The 25,533-nt window shown below is 34.0% G+C and overlaps 3 protein-coding genes across 7 annotated transcripts; all 3 read right to left on the bottom strand.

Annotated features, from left to right (window-relative positions):
- Nucleotides 1-1,496: 1,496 nt before the first annotated feature.
- On the bottom strand, nucleotides 1,497-5,754 carry LOC130720720 (polyadenylate-binding protein 3-like). Its single transcript, XM_057571408.1, has 7 exons — nucleotides 5,281-5,754; nucleotides 3,889-4,667; nucleotides 3,640-3,717; nucleotides 3,450-3,539; nucleotides 2,747-3,046; nucleotides 2,427-2,648; nucleotides 1,497-1,998 (listed from the first exon to the last, which is right to left on the bottom strand). Exons 1-7 carry the CDS (start codon nucleotides 5,555-5,557, stop codon nucleotides 1,768-1,770), a joined length of 1,977 nt encoding a protein of 658 aa, XP_057427391.1. The 5' UTR covers nucleotides 5,558-5,754; the 3' UTR covers nucleotides 1,497-1,767.
- A 5,065-nt stretch (nucleotides 5,755-10,819) lies between these two features.
- On the bottom strand, nucleotides 10,820-17,436 carry LOC130718209 (uncharacterized). The gene is made up of 9 exons (XM_057568731.1): nucleotides 16,217-17,436; nucleotides 16,038-16,089; nucleotides 15,109-15,182; nucleotides 14,459-14,563; nucleotides 14,162-14,173; nucleotides 13,714-13,845; nucleotides 12,862-12,913; nucleotides 12,388-12,461; nucleotides 10,820-11,430 (listed from the first exon to the last, which is right to left on the bottom strand). The coding sequence occupies exons 1-9, from the start codon at nucleotides 16,381-16,383 to the stop codon at nucleotides 11,169-11,171; spliced, it is 930 nt and encodes a 309-aa protein (XP_057424714.1). The 5' UTR covers nucleotides 16,384-17,436; the 3' UTR covers nucleotides 10,820-11,168.
- A 116-nt stretch (nucleotides 17,437-17,552) lies between these two features.
- On the bottom strand, nucleotides 17,553-24,069 carry LOC130718208 (uncharacterized). Of its 5 annotated transcripts, none has more exons than XR_009012539.1 (10): nucleotides 23,803-24,069; nucleotides 23,650-23,701; nucleotides 22,886-22,959; nucleotides 21,933-22,034; nucleotides 21,535-21,678; nucleotides 20,412-20,463; nucleotides 19,817-19,890; nucleotides 18,741-18,830; nucleotides 18,462-18,528; nucleotides 17,553-17,827 (listed from the first exon to the last, which is right to left on the bottom strand). XR_009012539.1 is itself a non-coding variant. In XM_057568728.1 (10 exons), the coding sequence occupies exons 1-9, from the start codon at nucleotides 23,928-23,930 to the stop codon at nucleotides 18,491-18,493; spliced, it is 759 nt and encodes a 252-aa protein (XP_057424711.1). In that variant the 5' UTR covers nucleotides 23,931-24,069; the 3' UTR covers nucleotides 17,553-17,827; nucleotides 18,469-18,490. The 5 variants fall into 5 exon arrangements, 4 of the variants coding, with proteins under 4 accessions (XP_057424711.1, XP_057424713.1, XP_057424710.1 ...); XM_057568728.1 differs by having other exon boundaries at nucleotides 18,469-18,533; XM_057568730.1 differs by having other exon boundaries at nucleotides 18,469-18,528.
- Nucleotides 24,070-25,533: the final 1,464 nt, after the last annotated feature.

Raw genomic sequence — 25,533 nt, 5'->3', positions numbered from 1 at the left:
TCCACCGGTTGGGGTGGTAAAACTCACCGTGGATGGTAGTTTTCATGAGCATGAGGATTGTATGACAGGTGTTGGCCTGATACGAGATGATCGCAGTTAGTGGTTGTTTGGTTTTTTACCCCTATGGAGTGGGAGGTTACCCCCTGTTGGCCGAAGCTATTGTCATGCGTGATGGTCTTGCCCGTGTTAGAGTCGTGGTTATAGAGAGTGGTTATTTGTGAGGTGAAATGTACGGAGCTTCTCAAGTCTTTGGAGCTTCTCTCTCATTATGAAATAAATGTTTGGTGGGTGAAGGTGTATATATATAGAATAAAGTATAACATAAAAAATTGTAAAAAGAAAAAGAAAAAAATGAGTCGCCATCTCTGGTGGAGACTCTATAAAAGAAAAATGAAGTCTCCCTTGAGAAGGTAGACTTCATTAAAAAATAAAAAGAAATGACAAATCGTCCCTTGTGATGAAAACTTTTATTATAAAAAAAATTAAGATAAGTTTCAATTAGGAATGTAGACTTCTATAAAATAAAATTAAAAATAAAATAAAATTAAGGTGCACTATTCCGTACATAAGTAATGAAACTACATCATTGGGGTATAAAAGCCCCTCAATAACTATGAAGAGATCCATGTAAAGAGATCAATATAATAAGGCCATTGGTTACTTCATATATACAGAAAAAACAAGAATCAATGGAAGAAAGAGAGCAATGAGAAGGGAATAAAATACATCTTTGGGGTGGTTTTACCTTTATGGGGTTGATATAAAAAAGAATCAACTGATGAGTGAACTAAGCAAAAGAAACAAAAAGAAAAAAATGTCATGAAAACTACATGTTTGTCACCGTGTTTTCAATCAAGGTTTTCGTTCTTAAAGAAAATGTTTGAAACAACTTGTTTTTGTTTTCAAATTTAGACCCTTTTCTAGAACTTTTTTAATGAAAAATAATTTGTATACTTTAACCAAACACAGTTTTAGCTCTATTAACAATTTTCAATGAAAATGAAAAACAAACTAACAAATCATGCTCTTATAAGAACGAAAGAATTGATCCTAAAAGGTTGGGATTGACCTAGGTTAGTTTTAAAAAGGGGGGAGCAGGAGCAGTGAACATTCTAAAATAACTTCCATGCTTCAGCTTGAACGAGGACTGCCTTTCCTAAATATTATACAAAATTCAGAACAAACTTCATAAAGCAGCAAAAACTTCATGCACAAGTAATTCAATGCTCAAATGTGCAACCAAATGAATACCATAATAGATATATTGGTCTTATGCTTGCATAAGAGTAATGGCAAGTCCTCATGACCTACTGCTAATAAAATAACATCGGGCAATGTACCTGGGTTGCATTTGCAGGGCACACAGAGTCGAGAGTTCATCCGACTGAGCTGGATTTCCAAACCCAAAATCAGATGCACCAACAGAGAACATTAATCACATCAAGAATTAAAAGAGAAAAGTAAGGATTTCTACCAAAACCCCATATCAAATCATATAGGTCTAAAATAGGTCCTTTAAAATAAATTTATTGTCAAAGGCTAATAAACTCCTTTACTGTGAATTCGGTCCTATATGAAAATACTAAAACGAAGCCAAAAAAGGCCCACCAAAACAAATCCTTTAATCCACCAATAAATTATCGCGCAAAAAGGAAACCTGTGATCCTGATAAAGTTTAAAATCGCAAGAGACTCCATAAATAATACTAGCTCAATAAGCCCAAAATATGTTGCGTTGCAACATCTACCGCTAAAACGGGAGATTATTTCATTCATTCAATGAGAATGAGCCAAGCTGATCACTAACTTCAGAACCTGGTGCAGCAGCATCACGAAGGACCCGCAATGCCTCAGACACCTTCATCTTCAGGTCCTCAGGAGATTCAATAAGATGTATTACCTCTGACTGGTCCATCTCCAGCAACATCCCAGTCACCTTTGCAGTATGTTGGTTTGGGGTAAGATGCTCCACGAGGGGATATAGATGTTCTCCCAACATCTGTTAATTTTAAACAACATATAACAAAGATTAAATTTCTCATACAATGATAATTCGAAATTTGGTCAAGTCATAATACTGGTGATTTCAAATTAAATGATCGGCATGAAACCCTACTTCAAAGAAAAACCAAAAATTAGTATAATGGTAATTTAGTCCTAGAATATGTATCTCAACCAGAATTCAATACTTGATTTAATTTGTGTATGATTTTGTCCTTTAAATTTACAAACTCATTTTACGTTATTCCCTACCAAAGATAGCAAAAGGAGTAACATAAAAGAGTCTGACTAATTTAAGGACTAAGCCCTAATATTATTTAAATGAAGGACTGTGTGATGAAGTACATTTCAAGAGACCAAAATTTCAATTTACTCTAGGGGAAATAATACATAGATCCTACATGTAAAATAACAACGTAAGCATACCAGGCGCTGATTTTCTGGGGTAGCAGAAGCCAAAGTTGAGGCAAGTGTGGCAGATGACACCGCGGGACGCTGATTTTCAGCAGGAGCTGCAGTAACTCCATAACCATCAAAGGGCATGGGCATCACTGGACCCACTGAACTTTGAGGAACAACAGATGGGTCCATACCATTTCGATTGGTGGCCATATATCTAAACCCTTGGTTGGAGTTGCGATGTGGCACCTGCTTTCAAAAAAATTAAAAAGATTATTAAGTGTAAAAAAATCATTTATAAAAAAAAACAAAAAAAAACTCAAACTTCAGTCATAAGGAATAATTACTTGATTCGGCTGCCCTGATTGGAGGTTTCCATTTCGTCGACCACCCATTCTCTGCCCAGGCTGACCCTGTCTCTGAACCTGGTATGGCATAATGAAATTTGGAGCAACACCAGGCCGCATTCCTGGCAACATTTGCTGCTGGAAACCATATCCAGCAGGCTGAGGGGGCATGAAGCCAGGTGACCCTTGACCATAATATAGCTGTTGAGGGGCAAGTCTTGGGGTCCCTGCATGATATCCAGGAATTCCTGCAGGCAGAGGTGCCATTCCACCAGGTACTTGGATTTGAGCAAAATGAGCCTGCAGAAAAGTCAATATGTTATACCACCAGTGGAGTTTAAGGATAGACTCCTAAACACAACCAAACAACCATGATTTTTATGCTAAAAAATTATAGATGTAAAGAAGCTTTGTTTTGTTTGGGGGAAGGGGGGATTGAATATGTCAAACTTCAACCTGCAAAAGATTTAGACAGGGAGGGCGAAATATAACTCAAATGACTCGCACACAAAAAAAAAAAATCACCAAAAAAATAAATAAGATATAATGAAACTTCATTAATACTCCAGAAAAATCATTTACACGAATCATAAACTATAAATGAATATCTCAACAAATGAAAATCAACTTAACTATAAGCTACAGCATGTTAATAATGTAGTACGGATTTGAGTCAGAATAATGATATTAAAAAAAGCATTACCTGCAATCGAGCCTTCCTGTCTTCTTTGCGCTGGGCGACAGCAACATAGAGAGGCTTCCGACCAACCAACTTCCCATTCATCTCAGTCATCTGAACAAAAGATGATAAAAATAGAGCATGCGTTCAATAAAAGAAAGGGAAATATGTAGCTCAGCCACACCTCTTCAAACCAAAAAATTTATTGACTTACGGCTTGATTTGCTTCCTCAGGAGTAGAAAAGGCCACAAAACCAGAACCTTTGCTATTCCCATAAGAATCCAGCATCACCTAATAAATACAATTTATAATTTAATTCCTCAAATTATAACAATAAAACCAACCAGTAAAAGAGGCTAATTGAATGTATAAGGTAAACTCGAACAAGGGCTTATATGGTCGCACTTATTCACGAAAAAGTATAGAGATTCAGAGAGACATATAATGAGAATTTTAACATACCTTGAACGATGTTATAGTTCCAAACTCGGAAAACAAATCCTTCAGCTTTTCATCATTGATGTTGTCATCAAGATTTTTCACATACAAGTTAGCACCTTGTAACTTTTCATATCTGCTAATTCTTTCCTGCTCAAATTTGGCTCTCAACTCAGCTTCTCTTTCTGCTTTCCTCTGAGCTCTTCCCGCATATAAAACCTTGTCATCATTGATAGTTGTCCCATTCAACTTCTCAACTGCAGCAGCCGCTGAATCTGGGCTCTCGAAATTCACAAAGCCAAAGCATTTGGAATTGCCATTCACATCTTTCATAACTGTTGCACTAGTTATCACACCAAAGGGGGCAAATAGCTGCTTCAGGTCCTCATCAGTGCATGATTCAGAAAGGTTCTTGACATAAACATTAGTGAACTTGGGTGATCCATTTGCTCGACCCCTTTCCTGGTGCCGCACAAAGAGTCCAACATAGACTTTCTTATCATTAATCAGCATGCCATTCAACTTGTTAATGGCATTCTGGGCAGCCTCATCATTGTCAAACTGCACAAAACCATACCCTTTCGACTGACCAGATGCATCAACAGCCACCTTACAAGAAAGCACAGGGCCAAAGGCAGCAAAAGTGTCATGCAATGCCTTGTTATCAATTGATGTGTCCAGGTTCTTGATAAACACATTGGCATATCCACTTTTCCGGATGCTCGGATCACGCTGAGAAAACATAATCCGAATAGGCTTCCCATTCACAGGAGTGAAGTTCAGAAGTTCCAATGCATTAGCCGCTGAAAATCAGGGAAGCAAAAATAAGATAAAAAAACCATAGTTATCGATAGTGCGCGATAGCGGCGCCGTCTCGTAGACCCCTGCCGTGACGGGATTGCGGCTGCAAAATCCCACTATTCACGGCCTTCCCTTGTATGGGATTTCACTTTTGGGGGTCATCCGCGACAGGCCGCAATCCGCGATTGACTACTATGCAAAAAACACAAGGTAACAATAAAATAATAAAAATACAACCCACAGTAAAATCAAAGCATAGAGATTTCAACTCAGCAAGGCTAAAACCTCATTCATCCTGAAATCAATATCAGTTGCAGGCAGCAGTTATGATGTGAATCTTGTAACAACACATCTAATCAATCATATCAGTAAAAAAAACAGCAGCCACCCAAAATTTCCCCTCTACCAATCAATCACCATCACACATGAAAACAAAATTCACTACAAAATTATTGATTCCATTAGCATCAGTCCAGTAAAATTTCCATTTTTTTAATCAGTGACTGATCTCTCAGTCTAATTAAATAACAATAAGAAAAAATAATAATAAACATGATCCAGTCACTCTGCATGCAAAAACACTAAGAAGATCAAACAAGAACGAAGAAGACTCACCATCCTGAGCGTTAGCAAAGTTGACATAAGCGTAACCGAGAGAGGATCGCTTGGTCTGATCCCTGCAAACCCTAATCGAGACAATCTGAGCCAACTGGCTGAACAGATCATACAGCTGCGCCTCGTTCACGTTCCCTTCGAGATCGCCTACGTACAGAGACGCATTCGCAAATGGCCCTCCTCCGACCAATGCCGGCGCTGGAGCCGTCACCGGAGCAACCGGGGCTGTTGCAGTCTGAGCCACCACCGCTGGAGTCGTCATCGCCGCCGCCGCCATTCCTTTTTCCCGCAAAAAAACAATCAACGAACAGAGAATTGAACGGAGAAGAAGGAGTAGCGAGAGAACAGTGAATGGAAATCTAGGAGAAAAATGAAAATATTTTTATTATTTTTATTTTTCTTGTTTGTTCTTCTGGCTCCGACAGACAGACAATAGAGAGAAGAACAGAGGAAGAGGAAAAGAGTACGAGGTGTTGTGTTTTATAGCTGCGTCCAACGTCTCGTTTCGTTCTGCGTTTCTTGGTTGGGGCATGATGACGTGTTACTTTTTGTTTTGCAACACATGAAAATCAAGTACCATAAAATATGTGTGTGTTTTGTTTGGGATAAACAAAAGCTACACTAGAACTCGATTCACAAACCTATTGCATGACATTAAGTGATAAATCATGAAAAGCGCGCGAAATACGAGAAGCGCGCGAAACATGGAAGCGCGCGCTAAACAATCAGTTACCGTTGACTTAGATTTGATAGAAGCAAATTGAAACTGTATTCCTTTATGGGCTGATTACTTTAAGTAACTGACAGAATAAAGCGTATTTATACATATATGAAAAGCGCGTGAAATGCGAGAAGCGCGCGAAACATGAGAAGCGCGCGCTAAACGGTCAGTTGTCGTTGAGTTCGATTTGGTAGAAGCGAATTGAAACGGTATTCCTTTATGGGCGAATTACTTTAAGTAACTGACGGAATGAAGCGCATTTATACATAAGAATGAATGAAGAGCGCTTTGAGAGAATTAGCTGAATGGTTCCAGGTCCACAACAGAATCGCTTTCTATGGTCGTATTTGGATAAGAGTAATTCAACACTACATTTAATGTCGTACAATAGTCCATAACTAAACGACAAGGGATTAGTTGTTCCCGGATTGTTGCGGAACCCTAACCCTGTGATCGTCCCACCGACAATGTTTCTTAAGGCTCCTCATGTCCTGTCACATTGTTCTTCTTCTTCATGGAACTATTGAATTGAATTTGAACCAACCATTGTTAGAGGACCTCCAACTCTGTCGAGTAGTAATCTGACTAATTAATGAGCATGTTCTAGCGACAACAGCATTTGCCGCCTCAAATTCACGCACTCTTACTGAATTAGCATAACCAATGATACGATTTGCATCGATGATTAGCAATTGGAAGATGCAATCATTTCTCATTTCCCAAATCAACCACACCAACACAACGAACAACTTAGGCCACTGAGGATTGCGCCTCAGAAAAATGGAGTTTCTCAAGCTCTCCTTCATCCAGTCCATGACCCTCAAATCAAATTTGAAGAATTGGCTTGATCTCCTGCTACCAAAAAAGCCTTCCCAAATCCCAAATAGGTATCATGAGTCAAGTTTTGATGTGACGTTAATGTAATTCAATCATTTCATGTAATGTCTAGTTCCTTATTAGAAATAGTTGCATGATTTTTTATGTTGAATTTAAACTTACTTTCACACGTGACGAATAATCATTGGATGTCAGTGTAAAAAATATTTATAGCGGTAATGCATGTTTTTTAATTATTTTAACTAAACATTTCTAAATCAAACTTTTTTCATGACCCTACCTAATTGTATATTTTGTATGTGATCAACATATTTTTTTACGGGAAGTTATTATGGTGGAGTCGGAAACATTGATATTATGATAGGGCTAACTTTATGAAATTTTTCTCATACACTTTAATGTATTTTGTGAGTCATCAAACTCTTTATTTTTTTGTACAAGCTAAAAAAGAAAAAGAAACAACAAAGAAAGAAAGGAAAACCACCCGAGGCAACCACTCGAGCAAAATTATTTCCTAAGCATGTGCTAAAGGCAAAGGCTCAAGCTCGAAGGGGTCATGAACAAGAAGGAAGTCCATAGACTGCATGTCGACAAGCTCCAGTTTTGGTCAAATAATCCGCGCAAACATTCTCTTCTCTGTAAGTATGAATCAATCGAACCTCCTACGACCTAAGTCAGTAATTGCATAGCTAGCACATGATGTTGGATGGGTTGGATTATGTAGAGAAACAAATGTCCTAATGGTAGGTTGTGGGTAGGGGTGGAAATAGGCCAAGCGGCTCGTCAGGGGCCCATGGCTCAGCTCGTCTGAGGCTCGGCCCGGCCTGGCTCGTTTATTAAAAATGTCAAACTTAGGCTTTTTAAAAGGCTTGTTTAACTAAAAAGGTCAGACTCAAACAATTTTAAAAGCCTATTTAGCCTGATATGTCGGCCTACTTATATATTATTTTTATTAATAATATAAATAAATATAATTTAATTATATATATATATATTTTTTAAAACTGATGTGTACTTTAGTATAAAAGAAAACCCTAAGTCCCTACCCTAACCTAGATTAGAAATGTTCCAGACATATTCAACATAGCACCTCCTCTGCTACACAGGACGGAGGCTGCAGCCAGCCGCCACTGCCGATCTGCCGCTGCTAAGTCCACATCTCCTGCAAAGATATAGGTTTAGTTTATGAAATGCAATGATACAGGTTTTTTTATTTGAAAAGAAAGTGCAATGATATATAAAAGGTTTATTAGCCCGTCAGCCTAATGACCTTCTTTTGATAAAATTGTCTGTTAAATAGGCTTTTAAGAAGGCTTGTAGGTCAGGCCAGACCTTAAAAAAGGTCAGGCCAAGCCATAAAATTTGGCCTATTGATAGGCCACAGGCCAGGCTTGGGCCACGAAAAGAGAATGCAGTTCAGGCCTAGACCACGCAAAGTTTGGCTCGGCTCGACCTATTTCCACCCCTAGTTGTGGGGTATTTTATTAGCACAAGAGGTAGCTTGGAGCTTAGATTTTAGTAATATTGTGGTTGAATCTAATTATGCAATCCGTTCAAGTATATCATGAAACTAATCAGGTTGCCGATTATTTGGCTAATGAGGCTCATGAGTTTCCTATTGATATGCATTGGTTGGAGAAACTACAAGTATAAACTTCTTATTTAGTGATTTTTTACGGCTTTCTTTCGCAGTGTAGTGGCCTAGTTTCTTTTATTGTTTGAGTTTCTCTCGGTTTTTTTACACTAGTGTAAAATAGATTAATGGTCAAGTTAGTCCCTCAATTTATAATCGAGTTTGATTTTAGTTCCTATGAAAAAAATAACGTATAGTGGCGGTCATTTTTTAATTTACTGGCGGTTTTTAAAAACCGCCACTAAACATCATTTTTCTCAAAGAGACTAAAATTAAACCCTGTTACAAACTTAGGGACTAATTTGACTATTAGCCTGTAAAATTGTAAGATAATTACCAAATTAGTGGACTTTTTGAAAATTATACAAATTTAGTGTAAATCGTCAGTTTGTTTACTATTTTGGTGGTAGAAATATTATTTTAAATCTTTACATAAAAATCACCAATGACAACAACCACTTTTTTATTAAAAATGTCGTCATTCCAAGATACAAATAAAGAATGTGCGTAAAAATACATCAATAAATATATAATTGTTAATTTATTAAAATAAATGTTAAATAAAATAATAATAGAAAATTTATAATAACTAATAATTAATATTATTGATTTAATAATAAATTGAGAAATATATAACAGAAAATTAGTAAAAATATGTGATTTTAAATATGAATTAATTTTTTCCTTTAATCAAATAAGCCTATATATTTAAAACATTAATAAAATAAATATAATAATTTAGAATATGTTTTATTAATTTACTATATTTAAATTAATAAAATATATAATTGCTAATTTTGTGAAAACTATATAGTAATAAAGTCAAAGTAATAATAAAGTCAAAGTAGTAATAAATTGATATTTAAACTCAATTAATTATTAATTTATTATTTTTAAATTAATAAAATATATAATTTCTAATTTTGTGAAAAATATATAGTAATAAAGTCAAAGTAATAATAAAGTCAAATTAGTAATAAATTGATATTTATCCTCAATTAATTATTAAATATTAATATTTTTATAAATAATTTAATTTTTTATTATTAAAATTTTATTACTATTACTATTTTATTTAAATTGTTTACTAGATTAACAATTATATATTGTTATTGATGCATTTTTACAATTATTCTTTATTTGTAATTATTTGAATTTTTTTTAAACCAAGGAGTTGTATCTTTTTTTTTTTTTTGACATAAGGAGTTGTATCTTGGAATGACCATATTTATAATAAAAAAAAGTGAAATCGTTGTTTGGTTGGCGAGTTTTATGTAAGGATTTGAAATAAATTTGCTCCCTCCAAAATCGTACATGACGTCCCCGTATGATAGCTCAGAGACATATAAATTGGGTAAGGGGAGGTCTAGGAATCGATTTCTGACGGGTGCAATTTATCTTTCCGATGTACCAAAATAATCGTATATGACATTGAGTATTTAGGTTTTTTTCTTGGATAATGTTAAAAAAAATATAGTATAAAGGGGTGAAAAAATATTTCGCAAAATAGGATAGTTTTGGACATATAGGATCTGACGTGGATGAGGTTCCTTGATTCGCAAGTTTTTTTTGCGAATTGCAGAGAATTTTTGCATGCACGAACTCTCGCCTGAACTCCAAGTCAATTGAATAAATCATTAAATCAGTATCACTAGGGCATCATTCATTTCATTATACCTACTGAAGAATTAAATATAAAACCTTTGAGAATTCCCAGAATTTATTGTGTATTATGCAGACCATTACTGCCTCATTTGATCAGGAAGTTGTAAGTTTCAAGCAGGCAACAATTCGAAAAAAAATATTGCAAATTCAATTGTCAGCAGTCTAGGCAACACGCAGGAATCCGTACATGCAAGAATTCTTAGAAATTCGCAAAAAAACTTGCAAAAATTCAAAGGACCCTATCAACATCAACTCCTACATGTCTAAAACTACCCCTCTTTGCTAATTATTTTTTAATATTATTTAGAAAATAAAACGACCATTTACACTAAATTTGTAATATTTTCAAAAGATGCACTAATTTAGTAATTATTTTACAATATTATTACGCCAGTAGTGTAAAAAAGTCGTCTCTCTCTTTTAATAAAAAAATATTCTAAAGGCAAAAGAAGTTTTTAATCAAAATACGAAAAAATTACCAACAAGATCTAGCACAATTAATATTTAGTTGGATTTCTTATACATTTAGTCAATGATTTGATTTATGGGTAATGCATACTGTGAATGATTTACTAGGAGAGACCTACATATTTTATTTCCGAGAGTGTCATGAAGAATTAGTCTCATGACTGCGAAGTCAAGATGATTAATCAGTCTCATGTTTACATGGTTACCCGCTTTGAAGATGTTATAGAAAAAAAAAATACTTAAAATCATATTTCTTGTCGTGGGAGAAAAAACATACGTGACTTTTTCTTGATTTGTTTTTTTTTTTTTTGAAAGTACTTTTTCTTGATTTGTTGATGCTTTACTATTGCTTTGGAATGGTTTTCATTGGTTGACAAGTGTTTCGACGTCGCTTTTGCTCTTTTCTTTGTTTCTTTAAGAGCTTGAAAGTGAAAGCTGGCAAGCGTGACAATTTTTAAGACAGTACACAATATGTTCAAAACATTAACTTCTAAAAATATTATTACATGAAGTCAGCTTCAAGTAATATTTCTTGAACTGCTTAATTTTGATGTATATAGTTTGTTAGATTATTATTTTCATAATAAATATTGTTTTGAGTATGAGAGCGATTATAACAACGTTTACATTATTATTATTAAATAAGTAGGTACAGTCATCTATGAAAAGGATTCTCCAGCTCAACCCAAATTTATACGTTAAACAATCAAAACAAACAGGTGCTTCAGGCTTGCATGTCACCTTGACGGCTTGACGCACTAAGACAAGGTAAGCAGGATCTTGAATCTGCAATAGCTTCCATACAATGTAGGTGCAAGTAGCAATGCTGAAAGTTTGAACAAGTAAATTACCGTTAACCACAAAATACAAGAAGTTAATTAGTATAGAGTCAGAATCTTTGAAAAAAGGGACTCAATTATCTTATTAGTCTGATTGTGTTTACATGCTTACAGAGTGGGGAGCAGGAATATAACAGAAACTATTGAAGGAATAACTTAACTTCCAACTGAACAATTTGTCTTAAAACTAACTTAATAATTTGATACCTAGTAAAACATGTACCTTATGATAAGGTAAAAGATCAACAGGATATATATGCACACAATTAACATCTTGAAAATATAATTGGGAGTTCATTTAATCTCACATTTTACCATACAGTTATCGACTTATCCAATTTGATAATTGCCAAGACGAAGAAGATCTTGAGTAATGAAAAGTTACTTATTGGAGGTAACTATCATATGATATAACTCAAAGCACAAGTCAAGTAGACCAGAAATACAAACAGCAAAGAAGCAATCAGCTCTATGCTTCTAGCATACATTTAAACAGCAAACAAAATGAAAATCAGTCTTTATTTCTATTGTTTATAATCCCAAATATCCCCCCCCCCAAAGAAAACACTAATAATACATGGCAGTGACATTACAAGGAGTACTAGCGACACTCTTTTAAATACACTCTATGATTGGTCTATTTACAAAATAGTCAATGTATTTCTCTCACTTAAAAAATGTGATGACTTCTTAAAATTTGGACCAATCACGTTGAAATGTGTAAGGAGTGTATATAAAAGAGTGTGTTGCTAGCATTTCTTGTGACATTTATATGACACTAAATAAATAATACATTAGTTTCTCTTGACCAACCAAAATTTGACCTCCAAATCAAAAGTATAGTTGAAAATCAAACAAGTTACTCATTGGAGGTTATAACCTCTGCCATAATAACTTGTTTTAATCAGTAACCAATAAACAAACTTAAAATTGTGAGAACTAACCTGCCAAAGCATATCAATAGAATTATCCAAAAGACTGCACATATCCAACTAGGTTCTTTGTAGGTAACCCAGACCTGGTATTGTTTGAATAGTTAGGATAGTTATCCTGAGACAAGATTAAGTTCACTGAAATGGATTTTTTACATTCTTGTAGTATTTATCATAACCCTCTGTGCTCAATTATTTTGACATTGATTATCTCAAGATCATTTAGTGGTCAGCAATAAAATATATCACTTTCACAACAATAGACAGTGAAACACTACTATTCCTTAAATCTTTCATTTATAGCCCCTAAATACACCTCTAAGTGCAGATTTCATTTATACTGTTCCAGAAGTATCTAACATCTAACTTTTTGGAAAAAAGAAAACAATTCTATAAGTGCCTACTTAAACCTTAATCCTTCAAGTTAACAATAAATTTAGATTTTGTATGATTTAGATATGCTAAGATGAAAAGATTTAGACATACCGCTAGAGCCACTACATTGACGTAGAAGTCAATTAATGTTGCTGACATCCACCTGCAAACATTTTGGAGCTTATGACATTCACTCAAGATAGATGACAGGGGACAAGGAGACAAGCAGAAACTTTGGAGAAGATTCACACAAAGTAGTAAATATATACTTCAATGAGATACATAAATTACATGCTTTGGCCTCAGTGAATATTGAATTTAGGAAAATGAAGAAAATAAAACACCTTGGAGATCTAACTTTTAAAACCAATGTTCTCCACACTGCATTCTATGCATGAACTTTCAAATGTTTAATAACAGGTACAGAGCATGGAGAACAGAAGCAAGTTTTAGATGCCTTAATATTGTATTTGGATTTTATAGAGATCAAGCCAGGCTGTGACTTTCTGTGAAAAAGTAGAATTTACTGTAAAAGCTTATGAAATCTAAATAGTTTAAATCCATATAATTAAGACAATTGGGAACCAAAGTCAAACAAAGAACATTGTAACCATTCATCCACACAGTATACAAATTTTTCCTCAGCTTTTTCAAATAATAATTTTTCTAAGGCCTGATAAGTTTTACCAAGAAGTCACTCAATCACAACGGATACCAATTCAGTCAACTCAGTATGTGATAAATACTGATAATCAGGTTATGTACCTTAACCCACTGAACAAGAAAAGCGAAGTTAAATACTATCATGGGAGAGGAATATTCTTCGTACAAGACGAAATGCATGCTCCATTCATGCACAACTCAATCATATATCAGAAGGGTTCAATCATCGTTATGTTGACAATTCAACAAGGATAATGACATCAATAATAACAATAACGATAACAAATACAAAGCACTTACGGAGTAAAAATCTCCATACGGAATGGAGAACCAGCAGTGACAAGAGTGTAAACTAAAGTTCCAAGCATGACAACACCCAAAATGCTGAAAAGGATTCTCAGCATCACAACAAAAAAAGTTTTCCTTTTAGTTCTGGATCATTCCTACATAAAACGACTTATCAGAGTCAATTAAAAGTGTTGATGAAAGTGAAGAGATTATATATTGAATCATACAGATAACTAAATCATGAAATTGGACTCTCTAAATATCATCCAGAACCTTTTCTTCATATACATGTATGGAACAATTCAACACCGAAGGAATAGTTGACCCAACAAGAATAAAAATTATATATATATACATCATAAAAGTTAGCAATGGGCAGAAAAGAAAAACATCAAGTTGCACCTAAAAGCTCAGTAGATTTCACCAATAAATAAAAAATAAAAACATCAAGTTGTAAGACCTTGTATCATTTCTTTGCTTCTTTGATATTGACAAGACTCTACAAACTGTTAATCAAACTCAAGAAATCTAACCATCCTCTTACTGAATAAATGAAGAAAATCAATATGTTCAGAAATAAAGTAAGCAAATCGATAAATCTCCATAATAACATATGAAGGAGAAGAAGTAGAAGCATAAGGTGGATGAAAACTGGGGAATAACTGCCTTAACCAGAAGCAGGAAAGTTAATAACTTTTGAAAATAATGGAAAATGTAGAGAGCACTTGACTCTGTAGTTGTATTTGTGTAGACATACTTATGTGGAGTCCGCAACAGAACATAATAGATGAGATCCTCAGAAGATGCTTGAGATGACGTCAGTTTCATAAATTGCAGAACAATATAGGCACATGTGGCAATGCTGAAACAAATAAATATACCAAAAAGAAATGGTGAAAATAAGTTAGCACTTCTGAGATTCCTTAAAATGATCATAAACAAGATAAAAAAAACAACCAAGAAACTCATGATTAATTGAGCTTTTATATAGGGATATTGTGCACTTTGATAATAATATGAAAATTAGAGTATCACTGCTAACAAATAGGAAGAGGGGAGAAACTTTGAATCTAGTAGAACTATAATTAACAAAGAGACCAAAGAAAACAATTTGATTCTTCTCTCAACAGAAACCAATTTATGTAAGAAATATGAAAATGACAACTATGTGGCAAATACAAACAAAGGGATTTAATATAAATGCCCTGTCAGTGTAACCTCTGAATTTAACTGTTTAGGCTGTTTAGGTGTAATACAATTGGATCAGTGTAACAGTGCAGAATAATCAAACTCCACAAACAAATCACCAACATAACTATTGTTATACAAACCACTTAGAAAAAAGTATGTTGCATATACAAACTCATTTCAATTCAGATATCACCGAATCATGACAGAGAAGGATACCCTCCAAGGAAGACAACCGAAATTATCCACAGAAGTGAGCTGATCCAGTTTGATTCCCTGTAAGCAATCCAGACCTGATGTGATAGACAAATATATCAGAGCTTATGGAATGGAACTTCACCTGAGGAAGTTATTCTGACTGACATATTATCAATTAGACAAAACTCCATCAAGCATCAGTATTTTTTTAAATGAAATATGATTTTAAATTTGAAAATTGCAAGTGGGTTCTGCAGACAAAATTCAGGTCTCCTCAACCAGACTTATATTCCCATAAATTACCAGGGAGCATATCACAAGTGATAACCTTTCAAGAGAAAACTTCACTAAACATTCATAGAGAGGTAGTAATACAATTGAAATTCCAAATCACAAAACAATTAAAACAAGACATGAAATGACAACTTCATTTCTCAATCCAAGATTCCGCACAAGACCAGACTAGTGACTCAATCCTGCACAATGTATATCTCAAACTAGAATCTCAAAAACTTGTGTTTGCAAAAACTTATCATCACTATTAATCTCCCCCTTTCAGTACGTACATTTTTTTGAACAAAATTAAAAGTGCCAACTCATGCTTGTATATTTGCATCCATATATATCCTTATACATAATCACCATTTAGCACGTTGGAATTCACTTTTAATCTTGTCATAAATCAGTGTCAAGCAACCAATTATCCCAAAAGTTGGGTAAGGGTCATATGAATGGTTTTATTTCTAACAATCAGAATCAATTCTTCGCAAAAACTACTACCTATAACCTAGTACCAACAGCTTCATACAAAAACACAAGAATGAAGTGATTCCTCACAAAAAAAAAAGAAACTCTGATTTTCTAATTGAAAAAATAAAATAAAAAATAGAGCCATGTGGTGGCAACCTAATTCTATTGAACAAGATAATGAAGTAGAGTAGTTGACTTACACACAAAGCTACAAAGTTGATGTACAAATCAACCGAAGTTGCTACCATCCATCTGAATCAAACAAAAGCAGGGGCAAATATCACAACTTCATTACATGAAGAGAGAAAGAGATAAACTGAAATTAAAAAAAATAGTTGTAAAATTCTATGGTCATTGTATGAGAGAGAGAGGGGGTTACGGTGTGAAAATTTCTTTGCGGAATGGATGACCATCTCCAATGACAGTGAAGAGAAGGATAACAAGCATGTCCACTCCGAGAATAATGAAGAGAGTTTTCAAAGCAAATGCTAATGAAACCTTCTTCGGCGCCATTCTCGCTTGTTGTTGAGAAGCAGAGTGATGCATTGAAGCGTATTAAGAAGAAGAAGAACTGAAAAGAGATGAGTTTAGTGGTAACTCATGCATTGTTTGCAGGTTGCAGTAAAAGGTAAAGAGATGAGTTTAGTGATAACTCATGCATTGTTTGCAGGTTGCAGTAAAAGGTAAAGAGATGAGTTTAGTGGTAACTCATGCATTGTTTGGAGGCACATACTTAAAACCAGAAAGAGTTGGAATTTGGAGGGAGGGACTAGGGAGAGAGGGAGAGAGGGAGAGGCCTCACCACCTACATTTGGTAGAGGGAAAAAGAGAATGATTAGTGTGGGGACTCCACTATATGGTTTTTTTCTCAGAATGAAGAAAATGATGAGAGGGTTGGATAAGATTAATTATTTATATGCTCATTTTCTAATTTTATCACTATGTCATTATCATACTTTTTATACTTTTTCATTAAGCAATAACAAAATTTCACTTAAAAAAAATAGCAAATTTTCTTGGTAATAAATATATTAAATAATAACTTAATATAATCAATTGGGAATGACTCTCTTAAGGTCATTCATTCCTCTTCTCTCTTCTCCTGAAGTTTAATTTGTCTCGTCTTTATGGTGATATGGCTTTCGTCATCTTAATATGGAACACGGGGCTATGAAGTTTCAACATACTCTTAGGATGGCAACTCTTTTACAGACCATTTGGCTCACTTGGGGCGTTATTTCCCTTTTGGTTCTCATGTTTTGGAGGCTCCAGTTAGAGAATGTCATAGGTTTCTAGCTTAGGAAGGGTGCATTTCAGCGTTCGGTTTGTCTGTCTCTACTTTGTCTTAGCTCTTCAGAGAAGGATATCACCACCGATAGCAATGACTAACCTCTCACAACACTCGCACTTTTTTTTAGTTACATGAGGAAAATCACAACAACACTCACACTTAACACTAAACACTGATCACAAAATGTATGAAATATACCTCAAATATCAAAAAAAAAATCTCTGGTTTGGGCGTTTAAATCCACCCCATCTGCTGCAAGCTCATACACCAAAGAGCTGATCAAGGAAGGCTCTTGCTAGCTTGTTTATTTCCTTTCATCTTTCATATATTGGTAGGAATGGTAATAAGGCGGCGGATTTTATGTCAAAGCTTAGTCATAATGGACTTGTGTAATGTTTCTTCTTCACATCAATGAAAACACAAATTTCCCATAAAAAATCCAAAAAAATTATAATTAAATCACGTTTTAAACTTTGAAATTAAATACAGTATACAGGGAAATAATCAAAGCTTACATAACACACCGAAGTAGAATAATCAACAAATATTTACATAATAACTGTTTAATTTATGTCTAGGAGAACGACACTGTCTAGTTGTTACCATCGTTCGCAGAGACAATCTCCTGTGGTAAGTTAATTTTCTGCCTTCATGTGTTACAGTATCTGTGCAGGGATTATCTTATCACTTTTCTTGTCCCTGTAATTATTAATCAAAGTAAAGGCCAGATGTTAAGCTTTACATGTAACGAATATGTTCATAACACACCCTTTTATCAGATAAATCTCATGTTGCACTTGCTAGTTGCTAGTATAGTAGTCAAAATCACGATTAAAATCACTTAGGCCCAGTTTGGAAGAGCTTATTTGAGCTTATCTGACAACATAAGCTCTTATGCCAGTGTTTGGGAGAGCTTATGCAAACAGCTTATGACCTGCCATAAGCTATTTTCAGCTTATTTTCATAAGCTACTCATGACAGCTTATGAAAAACAGCTTATTTTTAATTTATTTCAATAAATTTTTAAAAATAGCTTATGAATAAGCGCTTATGACATAAGCGCTTATGACCATAAGCGCTTAATTAAGCTGTTTATCCAAACGGGGCCTTAATCATTTGTAATCATTTTCTGGCTGAATTGCAAATTTAACTGCACAATCTGACCACATTTGCAACAGAAACTTTTTTGTTGTTGTTGTTGTTAAATCTTACGATTATATGATTTACAATTAACAACCCCTTCCGATTAAAGACATAATCCTGATTTTGACTATACTATGGCTGCTAGCATTGCTCTTACACACAATTCACTCAGAGATCTGCAAGAACATACCACATGCCTTTTGTTCATTAACACCTTTGCTATGTTGCCTCGCCTGAAAGCCCTTTATATTTGTTTTCTGCCCTACCAACAATAAGTATTAACGTTTCTAAGTAAACTATAAACATAAAGAGAGAGAACTAAAGGTTGGATTGGATGGTCTTCATCTTCCGTTATCTGTTTAATCATATAAGGGTAAAGTGACCAGTGATAAAATCAACAGTCTTAGAGAATTAACTTCTTGACCATCAAAGGATTCTCCAGTTTACTAAAATAATGCTTTAGACTTGCCTGTCACCATGAGGCACTAAAACAAGGTAAGCATGATCTTGAATAGATATCTGCAACAGCTGGCAGACAATGTAGACGCAAGTAGTAATGCTGAAAATTTGAACAATTAAATTACCGTTAACCACCAAAGACAAGATGTTAAGAGTTATTAGAACTTATAGTATAGAGAATGATCTTGAATAAATGGACTAAATCATCATAATTACTCTTATTGCAATAAATATATATACATGCTTACACAAACTGGCAGCGAGAATATTACAGAAAGTAGTGAACGAATAACTGTCGAATGAGAAAACTATCTTTAAAACTAACTTATAGTTTTTTTTTTGTCTTCGACAGGTGTCTCCACCCCCGTTTAGGGTAAGATTAGTCATGTTCACAAAACCGAGACAATCACATGCAACATGTGACTTTCTCGGGGTTTGAACTTGTGTCATACCCTTACGGGTGTCTAGCTTGCCTGCCATAGACCGACACCTTGTTGGTAAACTAACTTATAGTTTGATACCTAGTGAAGCATGCGCCTTATGATAAGGTGAAAAATTAACAGGATATGCACATAATTAACAACTTGAAAATATTTTTGAGAAAATTGTTTATTTTATCTCACATTTCATTATATAATTATCAGATTTTACAATTGCCAAGACAAAGAAGATATTGAGTAATAAAAAGTTACTTATCGGGGGTAACTAGAACAAGATATTACTCAAAGCACAAGTCAAGTAGCCCAGATACACAAATTAGTATGTGTTATAACTTATAACTGGCATTAACCATTTCTTTACTTATGGTTATGAAAGCAAAGAAACAATCAGTTCTAGCATACATCTAAACAGGAAACAAAATGAAAATCAGTCTTTTTTTTGTATTTTCCCGAATATGCTCAAGAAAAGCAGTAAAACAGGGCAAACTGTCATTTTTATGACAAAGTGACTCATTGACCTACCAAAATTTGATATACAAATCAAAGTATAATTGAAAAAACGTTGCTCATTGGAAATCATAACATCTGTCATAATAACTGGTTTAATCAGTAACTAATAAATAAACTTAATATTGTGAGAACTAACCTGCCAAAGCATATCAATAGAATTATCCAAAGGACTGCACAAATCCAACTAGATTCTTTGTAGGCAACCCATACCTGGTATTGTTTGAATAGTTAGGATAGTTATATTGAGATAAAAACAAGTGTACTGGAATCAAACTTTTACATTCTTATACAGTATTGATCATATTCCTGTGGACATAATTATTTTGACTTTGATTATCTCCAGATCGTTTAGTGGTCAGCAATAAAATAGATCACTTTCACAACTATTGACAATGAAATACTACTATTACCTAAATCTTTAAGTTATAGCCACTAAATACAATCCGAAGTGCAGATTTGATTTTTTTTTTTCGAAAACAAAAGAATATATTAATAAAGATAAACTGCTATCCTCATGAAAGAGGAGACACCAACAAACCCTCCTCTAAAATAACAGAGGGAAGAAGGAAGCCCAAAAGCAGATTTGATTTATACTGTTATAGTCTAACTTATATATTGTTTTTGGACGAAAAAAAAGAATTTCAAGTGCCTCCTTAATCGTCCAAATTAACAAAATAAATTACTGACTTCGTATAATTTAGATCAACTAAGATGAAAAAATGTAGACATACTGCTAGAGCTGTGACATTGATGTAGAAATCAACTAGCGTTGCAACCATCCACCTGCAACATTTTGGAGCTTATAACATTAACTCAAAATAGATGACAGGGACAAGATGACAAGCAGAAATCTTGGAGAAGATATACTCACATAAGCATGCAAAGTCATAAATATATACTTGAATGAGATACAGAAAGTACATGCTTTGGCCTCGGTGAATATTCAATTAAGGAAAATGAAGAAAATAAAACACCTTATAAATCTCAACTTTTAAAATCAATGTTCTCCACACTGCACTCTATGCATAAACTTTTAAATGTTCACTAACAATAACAGGTACATAGCCTGTAACAGGAGCAAGCTTTTTTTGTCGAGAAGTCAGCCGAAAGCTTTGAGCAAATCTTGCAAAACTATCACATATACAACCAATTGTGTAATGATATTCCAGTGTAGAATAAGGTAGCATAGGTCTATTTGTATTTTGTGGAACCAAAAATTCTTAGAAAGATTGGTTAATTGTGGTGAATAAATAACAATTCGAAGTACAATTTCAGTTTGAACCTCTACTTACAAAATATAACTAGCTATCTAGTGTTTAATTTTCCGCACTTTAGAGTTTAGATTCCTGGTGCCTCTGACAAAAAACACTTAACAGGAGCAAGTTTTTAAAACCATTTAATTAAGAAAGTTGTATATTGGGAACCAAAGTCAAACAAAGATTGTAACCATTCATCCGCACAGCATAAAAATTTGTCCTCAGTTTTTCCAAACAATGATTTTCTAAGGCCTCAAAAGGTTCATGATGAAGTCACTCCATCACAATGAAAGCAAAGTTAAACCCAAAAAACAGTTAAAAAAACAGACAATTGGTATTAATTCAGTCAACTCTATAGAAGACAGCACATGACGTCAAATGTGAGTGATTAACTGATAATCAGAATATGTGCTTTTTCCCACTAAACAAGAAAAGTGAAGTTAAATACTATCATGGGAGAGGAATATTCTTCCTACAAGAAGAAAATGCTTGTCATTCATGCAACTCAAGCTTAATATTAGAATGATTCAATCATCTTTAAGTTTGACAACAAGGATAATGACATCAAGAATAACAATAACAAATACAGAGCACTTACGGAGTTAAAAGCTCTGTACGGAAAGGAGAGCCATCAGTGACAAGAGTGTAAACCAAAGTTCCAAGCATAACAACACCCAAAATGCTGAAAATGATTCTTAGCATCGCAACAAAAGAAATTTTTCCTTTTGGTTCTGCATCATTCCTTCATAAAACAACATCTCTGAGTCAATTGGAACTGATGATGAATAAAGGAAGATAATCAATATGTTCAGAAACAAAGCAAGCAAATTGGTCAATCTCCATAATAAATAATGCAAGAGAAGTAGAAGAATAAGCTGGATGAAACTGGAGAACAACTGCCTTAACATTTAACAAGAAGAGAGAAACAATAAATTCTAAAAATAATGGAAAATGCAGGGAGAACTTGACTTTGTAGTTGTATTTCTGTAGACATACTTATGTGGATGCCGCAACAGAACATAATACATGGGATCCTGTGAACATTCTTGAGATGACAGCTTCACAAATTGCAGAACAATATAGGCGGATGTGGTAATGCTGAAACAATAAAAAATACCAAAAAGAAATGGTGAAAATAAATTAGCACTCTTGAGATTCCTTAAAATGATTGTAAACAAAATAATAAACAACTAAGAAACTCATGATTAATAGAGCTTTTATATAGGGATATTCTGTGTTTTGATATTAATATGAAAATTAGAGTATCGCTGCTAGATTTCATCAAAGGTGGAACAAATTAGAAGGGGGGGGGGGGGGGGAGGGGGAGGGTGGAGAACTTTGAATCCAGTAGAACTATTATTACCAGAGAGACAAAAGGAAATAATTTGATTCTTCTCTTGACAGAATCCAATTTACATAAGAAATATGAAAAATAACAACTATGTGGCTGACACAAACTAATCACCATCATAACTGTTCTTATACAGACCACTAAGAAAGAAGTATATGATGCATTAACAAACTCATTTCAAAGATGAAATTTGTGGCATTATCAGATCCCTATATTTACTTCGAATATGCAATGCACATTTATATAGCACTGTGACAGCTATATTTTAAAATAAAAATAAGAAACCATGACATCTGATATTCACTTATACGGTGCCATGCACATTTTTACAGCACCGAGAGCTATATTTAAACTAAAAATAAGAAACCATTACATGTGATAGGAATTTTATTTTATGTGCCAGTAGTAGCAGAACAAGGTAATATAAACTGGAACAGTATCAGAAGGAAGCATAGACCATCTTGCTAATGTGTTTCTTCTCATAGCTCAGGTTAAAAATGGGCTATATATTAATACTTTCCTAGTTTCCTTGGTTAAGCAATATTACCAAGACTATTATTCAATTAAGATAACGCCAAATCATGACAAAGGAGGATACCTTCCAAAGCAGACAAGAAAAATTATCCACAGAAGTGAGCTGATCCAGTTTGATTCCTTGTAAGCAATCCAGACCTGATGCGATAGACAAAGCTCCATTAAGCATCAGTAGTTTTTTAAAGGAAATATGATTTTAAATTTGAAAATTGCAAGTGGGTTCTACAGAAGAAAAGCAAGGGATTACATCACAAACACAACAAGGAAATTCAGGTCTCCTCAACTAGACATATTTCCATAAAAAATTACAAGGGCGCATAGCACAAGTGATAATTGACAACCTTTCAAGAGAAAACTGTGCCTAACATTCACAGAGAGGCAGTAATACAATTGTAATTCCAAATCACAGAATAATTAAAACAAGACATAAAATGACAACTTCATTTCTCAATCCAAGATACCGCACCATAAGACCAGTCTAGTGACTCAATCCTGCACCATGTATATTTCAAATTAGAATATCAAGAACTCACGTTTGCAAAAACTTATCACTGATAATCCTTTTTTTAACAGAATTAACAGTGCAACCTGATGTGTGTATATTTGCATCAATAAATATCTTTGTACATAATCCTTGCATATCATGTTGGAATCCACTTTCAAAACTACTTTTACCCCATACTTGGAAATCTACCAAGTAAAACACAAGAATGAACTGATTCCAGATAAAAAAGAAACTCTAATTTTCTAATTAAGAGACATGTGCAGGCAATCTAAGTCTATTATCTAGAATGTTGAAAAGATAATGAAGTTAAGAAGTTGACTTACACTGAAAGGTACAATGTTGATGTAGAAATCAACCAAAGTTGCTGCCATCCATCTGAATCAAATAAAAGAAAATGGTATAAAATTCTATGATCATGGTATTGAATTTACAATGAAAAATGAAAACAGAGAAAGAGATTGAGAGAGAGAGGTTACGGTGTGAGAAGCTCTTTGCGGAATGGAAGACCATCTGTGAAGATTGTGTAGAGAAGAGTAGCGAGCATGAGAGCTCCGAGAACAGTGAAGAGAGTTCTCAAACCACTTGCCAATGGAATCTTCCCCATTCTTACTTGTTCAGAAACAGAGTAATGAATAGCTACCAATGCTATAGAGACAAAATGAGAAGAAGAAGAAGAAGAAGAAGAAGAAGAAGAAGGGTGCGTGCGTGTTGGAACTCGAACCTTAACATGGGGATGCTAAGGAACCACGTTGCAGCTTGCAATAAAAGGATAGTCAAAATACAAAAAAAAATTGAATGTCAAAATACAAATTACGTGTAAGCTAAAATAAACGCACCGTTAATTAGGGATTGAAAGAAAAAAATTTAGAGTTCTTAAAAGATCTAGGTGAAATTTAATAGTTTGGTTGAAGAATGTTTAAAATGATTTAATTAAGTCAATTTATAAGAGAACTTCACTTAGAGCATCTCCAATGGTAGGATTTTATTTTGGGACTTAACTCACTTTTTGTGGGCTCAGACTGTCACATAAGATTTAAGACACTCATAAGGTCACAATGCACATTTCACTCTAGTGGTTGAGATCTTATTTTATTTTTGACTGGACCCACGGTACTCAATATATTTATATTATTTATTTCTCTCACTATTTTTAACTTTGGTTCTGGTATTGAAAGGAGAGAAAAAAATATTATTTTATTTAAGATCCCGGATTTGAGAGTACTTGAGCTAAGACACGGGTCTTAGCTTTTGCTAAGATCTCATGTCATGTAGGATAGCTCCAATGGTGGGATCTAATAAGATTCGGATCTTATTTTAAGATCTCAAATTAAGGACTCCATTGGAGATGCTCTTAGAAAATTAGGATTTGAGGGAGTAAGTAGAATAAAAGTGATTTTGTAACAATTTTAAAAATTGAGAAACAATTTTCTAAAGAAATTATATATAGAGGTAGAAATAGGTGACATTTTGTAAATAGGCATAGTCATAGTAGGTTAAAAAATTTAGAGCCTAAGCATGTTATGATAAACTTATATGGAAGATAGCAAACTCATAGGCTAACGAGTTACAAGAAACAAACAAGCAAGCAAGATTATAAGATAATACCTAGCATGGCAATTTGTTGGATTTTTTTTAAGGTTTAAAAGCCTATTTAAAATTCTACATGAGTTGCAACCAAAAAAAAATCTACATGAGTAGGTCATAAGTCTTTTTTTTTTAATTCCTCTAAAATAAATAAAATTCCACTCTTTCAATGAGTTTGTATTCCACACTCCGTCAAAAGGTTTTTAGTTCCGTCCATGTTATTGAGTGGACCACAAAACAAAAACAAAATTAGTCATTTAAAACTTAAAAATTAGTTCCTTCTAAGCCACTATCACTTATATGAAAAGTCTCACTTATAAGAAAGAAAGAAAAAACACAATGAAATAGATTTTTCTAATTGTCCTTTTAAGAAACAAAATAAAAGTTTTCTACTTCGTTTTCTTTTTAAATGAATCATTGATGTGCACAATCTTATCCAACTCTTGAATTCTTTTAGCCAGTCCAAGTTGGCTTTTTCATTTCTCATTCTGCTTTACATGTCACATTCTCTACCTAATTTATTAATGGGTGATAGAACCCATATACAAATCAAAATCATATCCAGCAATGATTAATCATGGAGAGATGACTTGAGATCCTATCCCTCCCTCCAACATTAGGAA

Source organism: Lotus japonicus, chromosome 5 (genome assembly GCF_012489685.1).
Source record: "Lotus japonicus ecotype B-129 chromosome 5, LjGifu_v1.2".
NCBI classification, from domain to species: domain Eukaryota; kingdom Viridiplantae; phylum Streptophyta; class Magnoliopsida; order Fabales; family Fabaceae; genus Lotus; species Lotus japonicus.
This window is presented reverse-complemented; position numbering and strand designations above follow the sequence as displayed.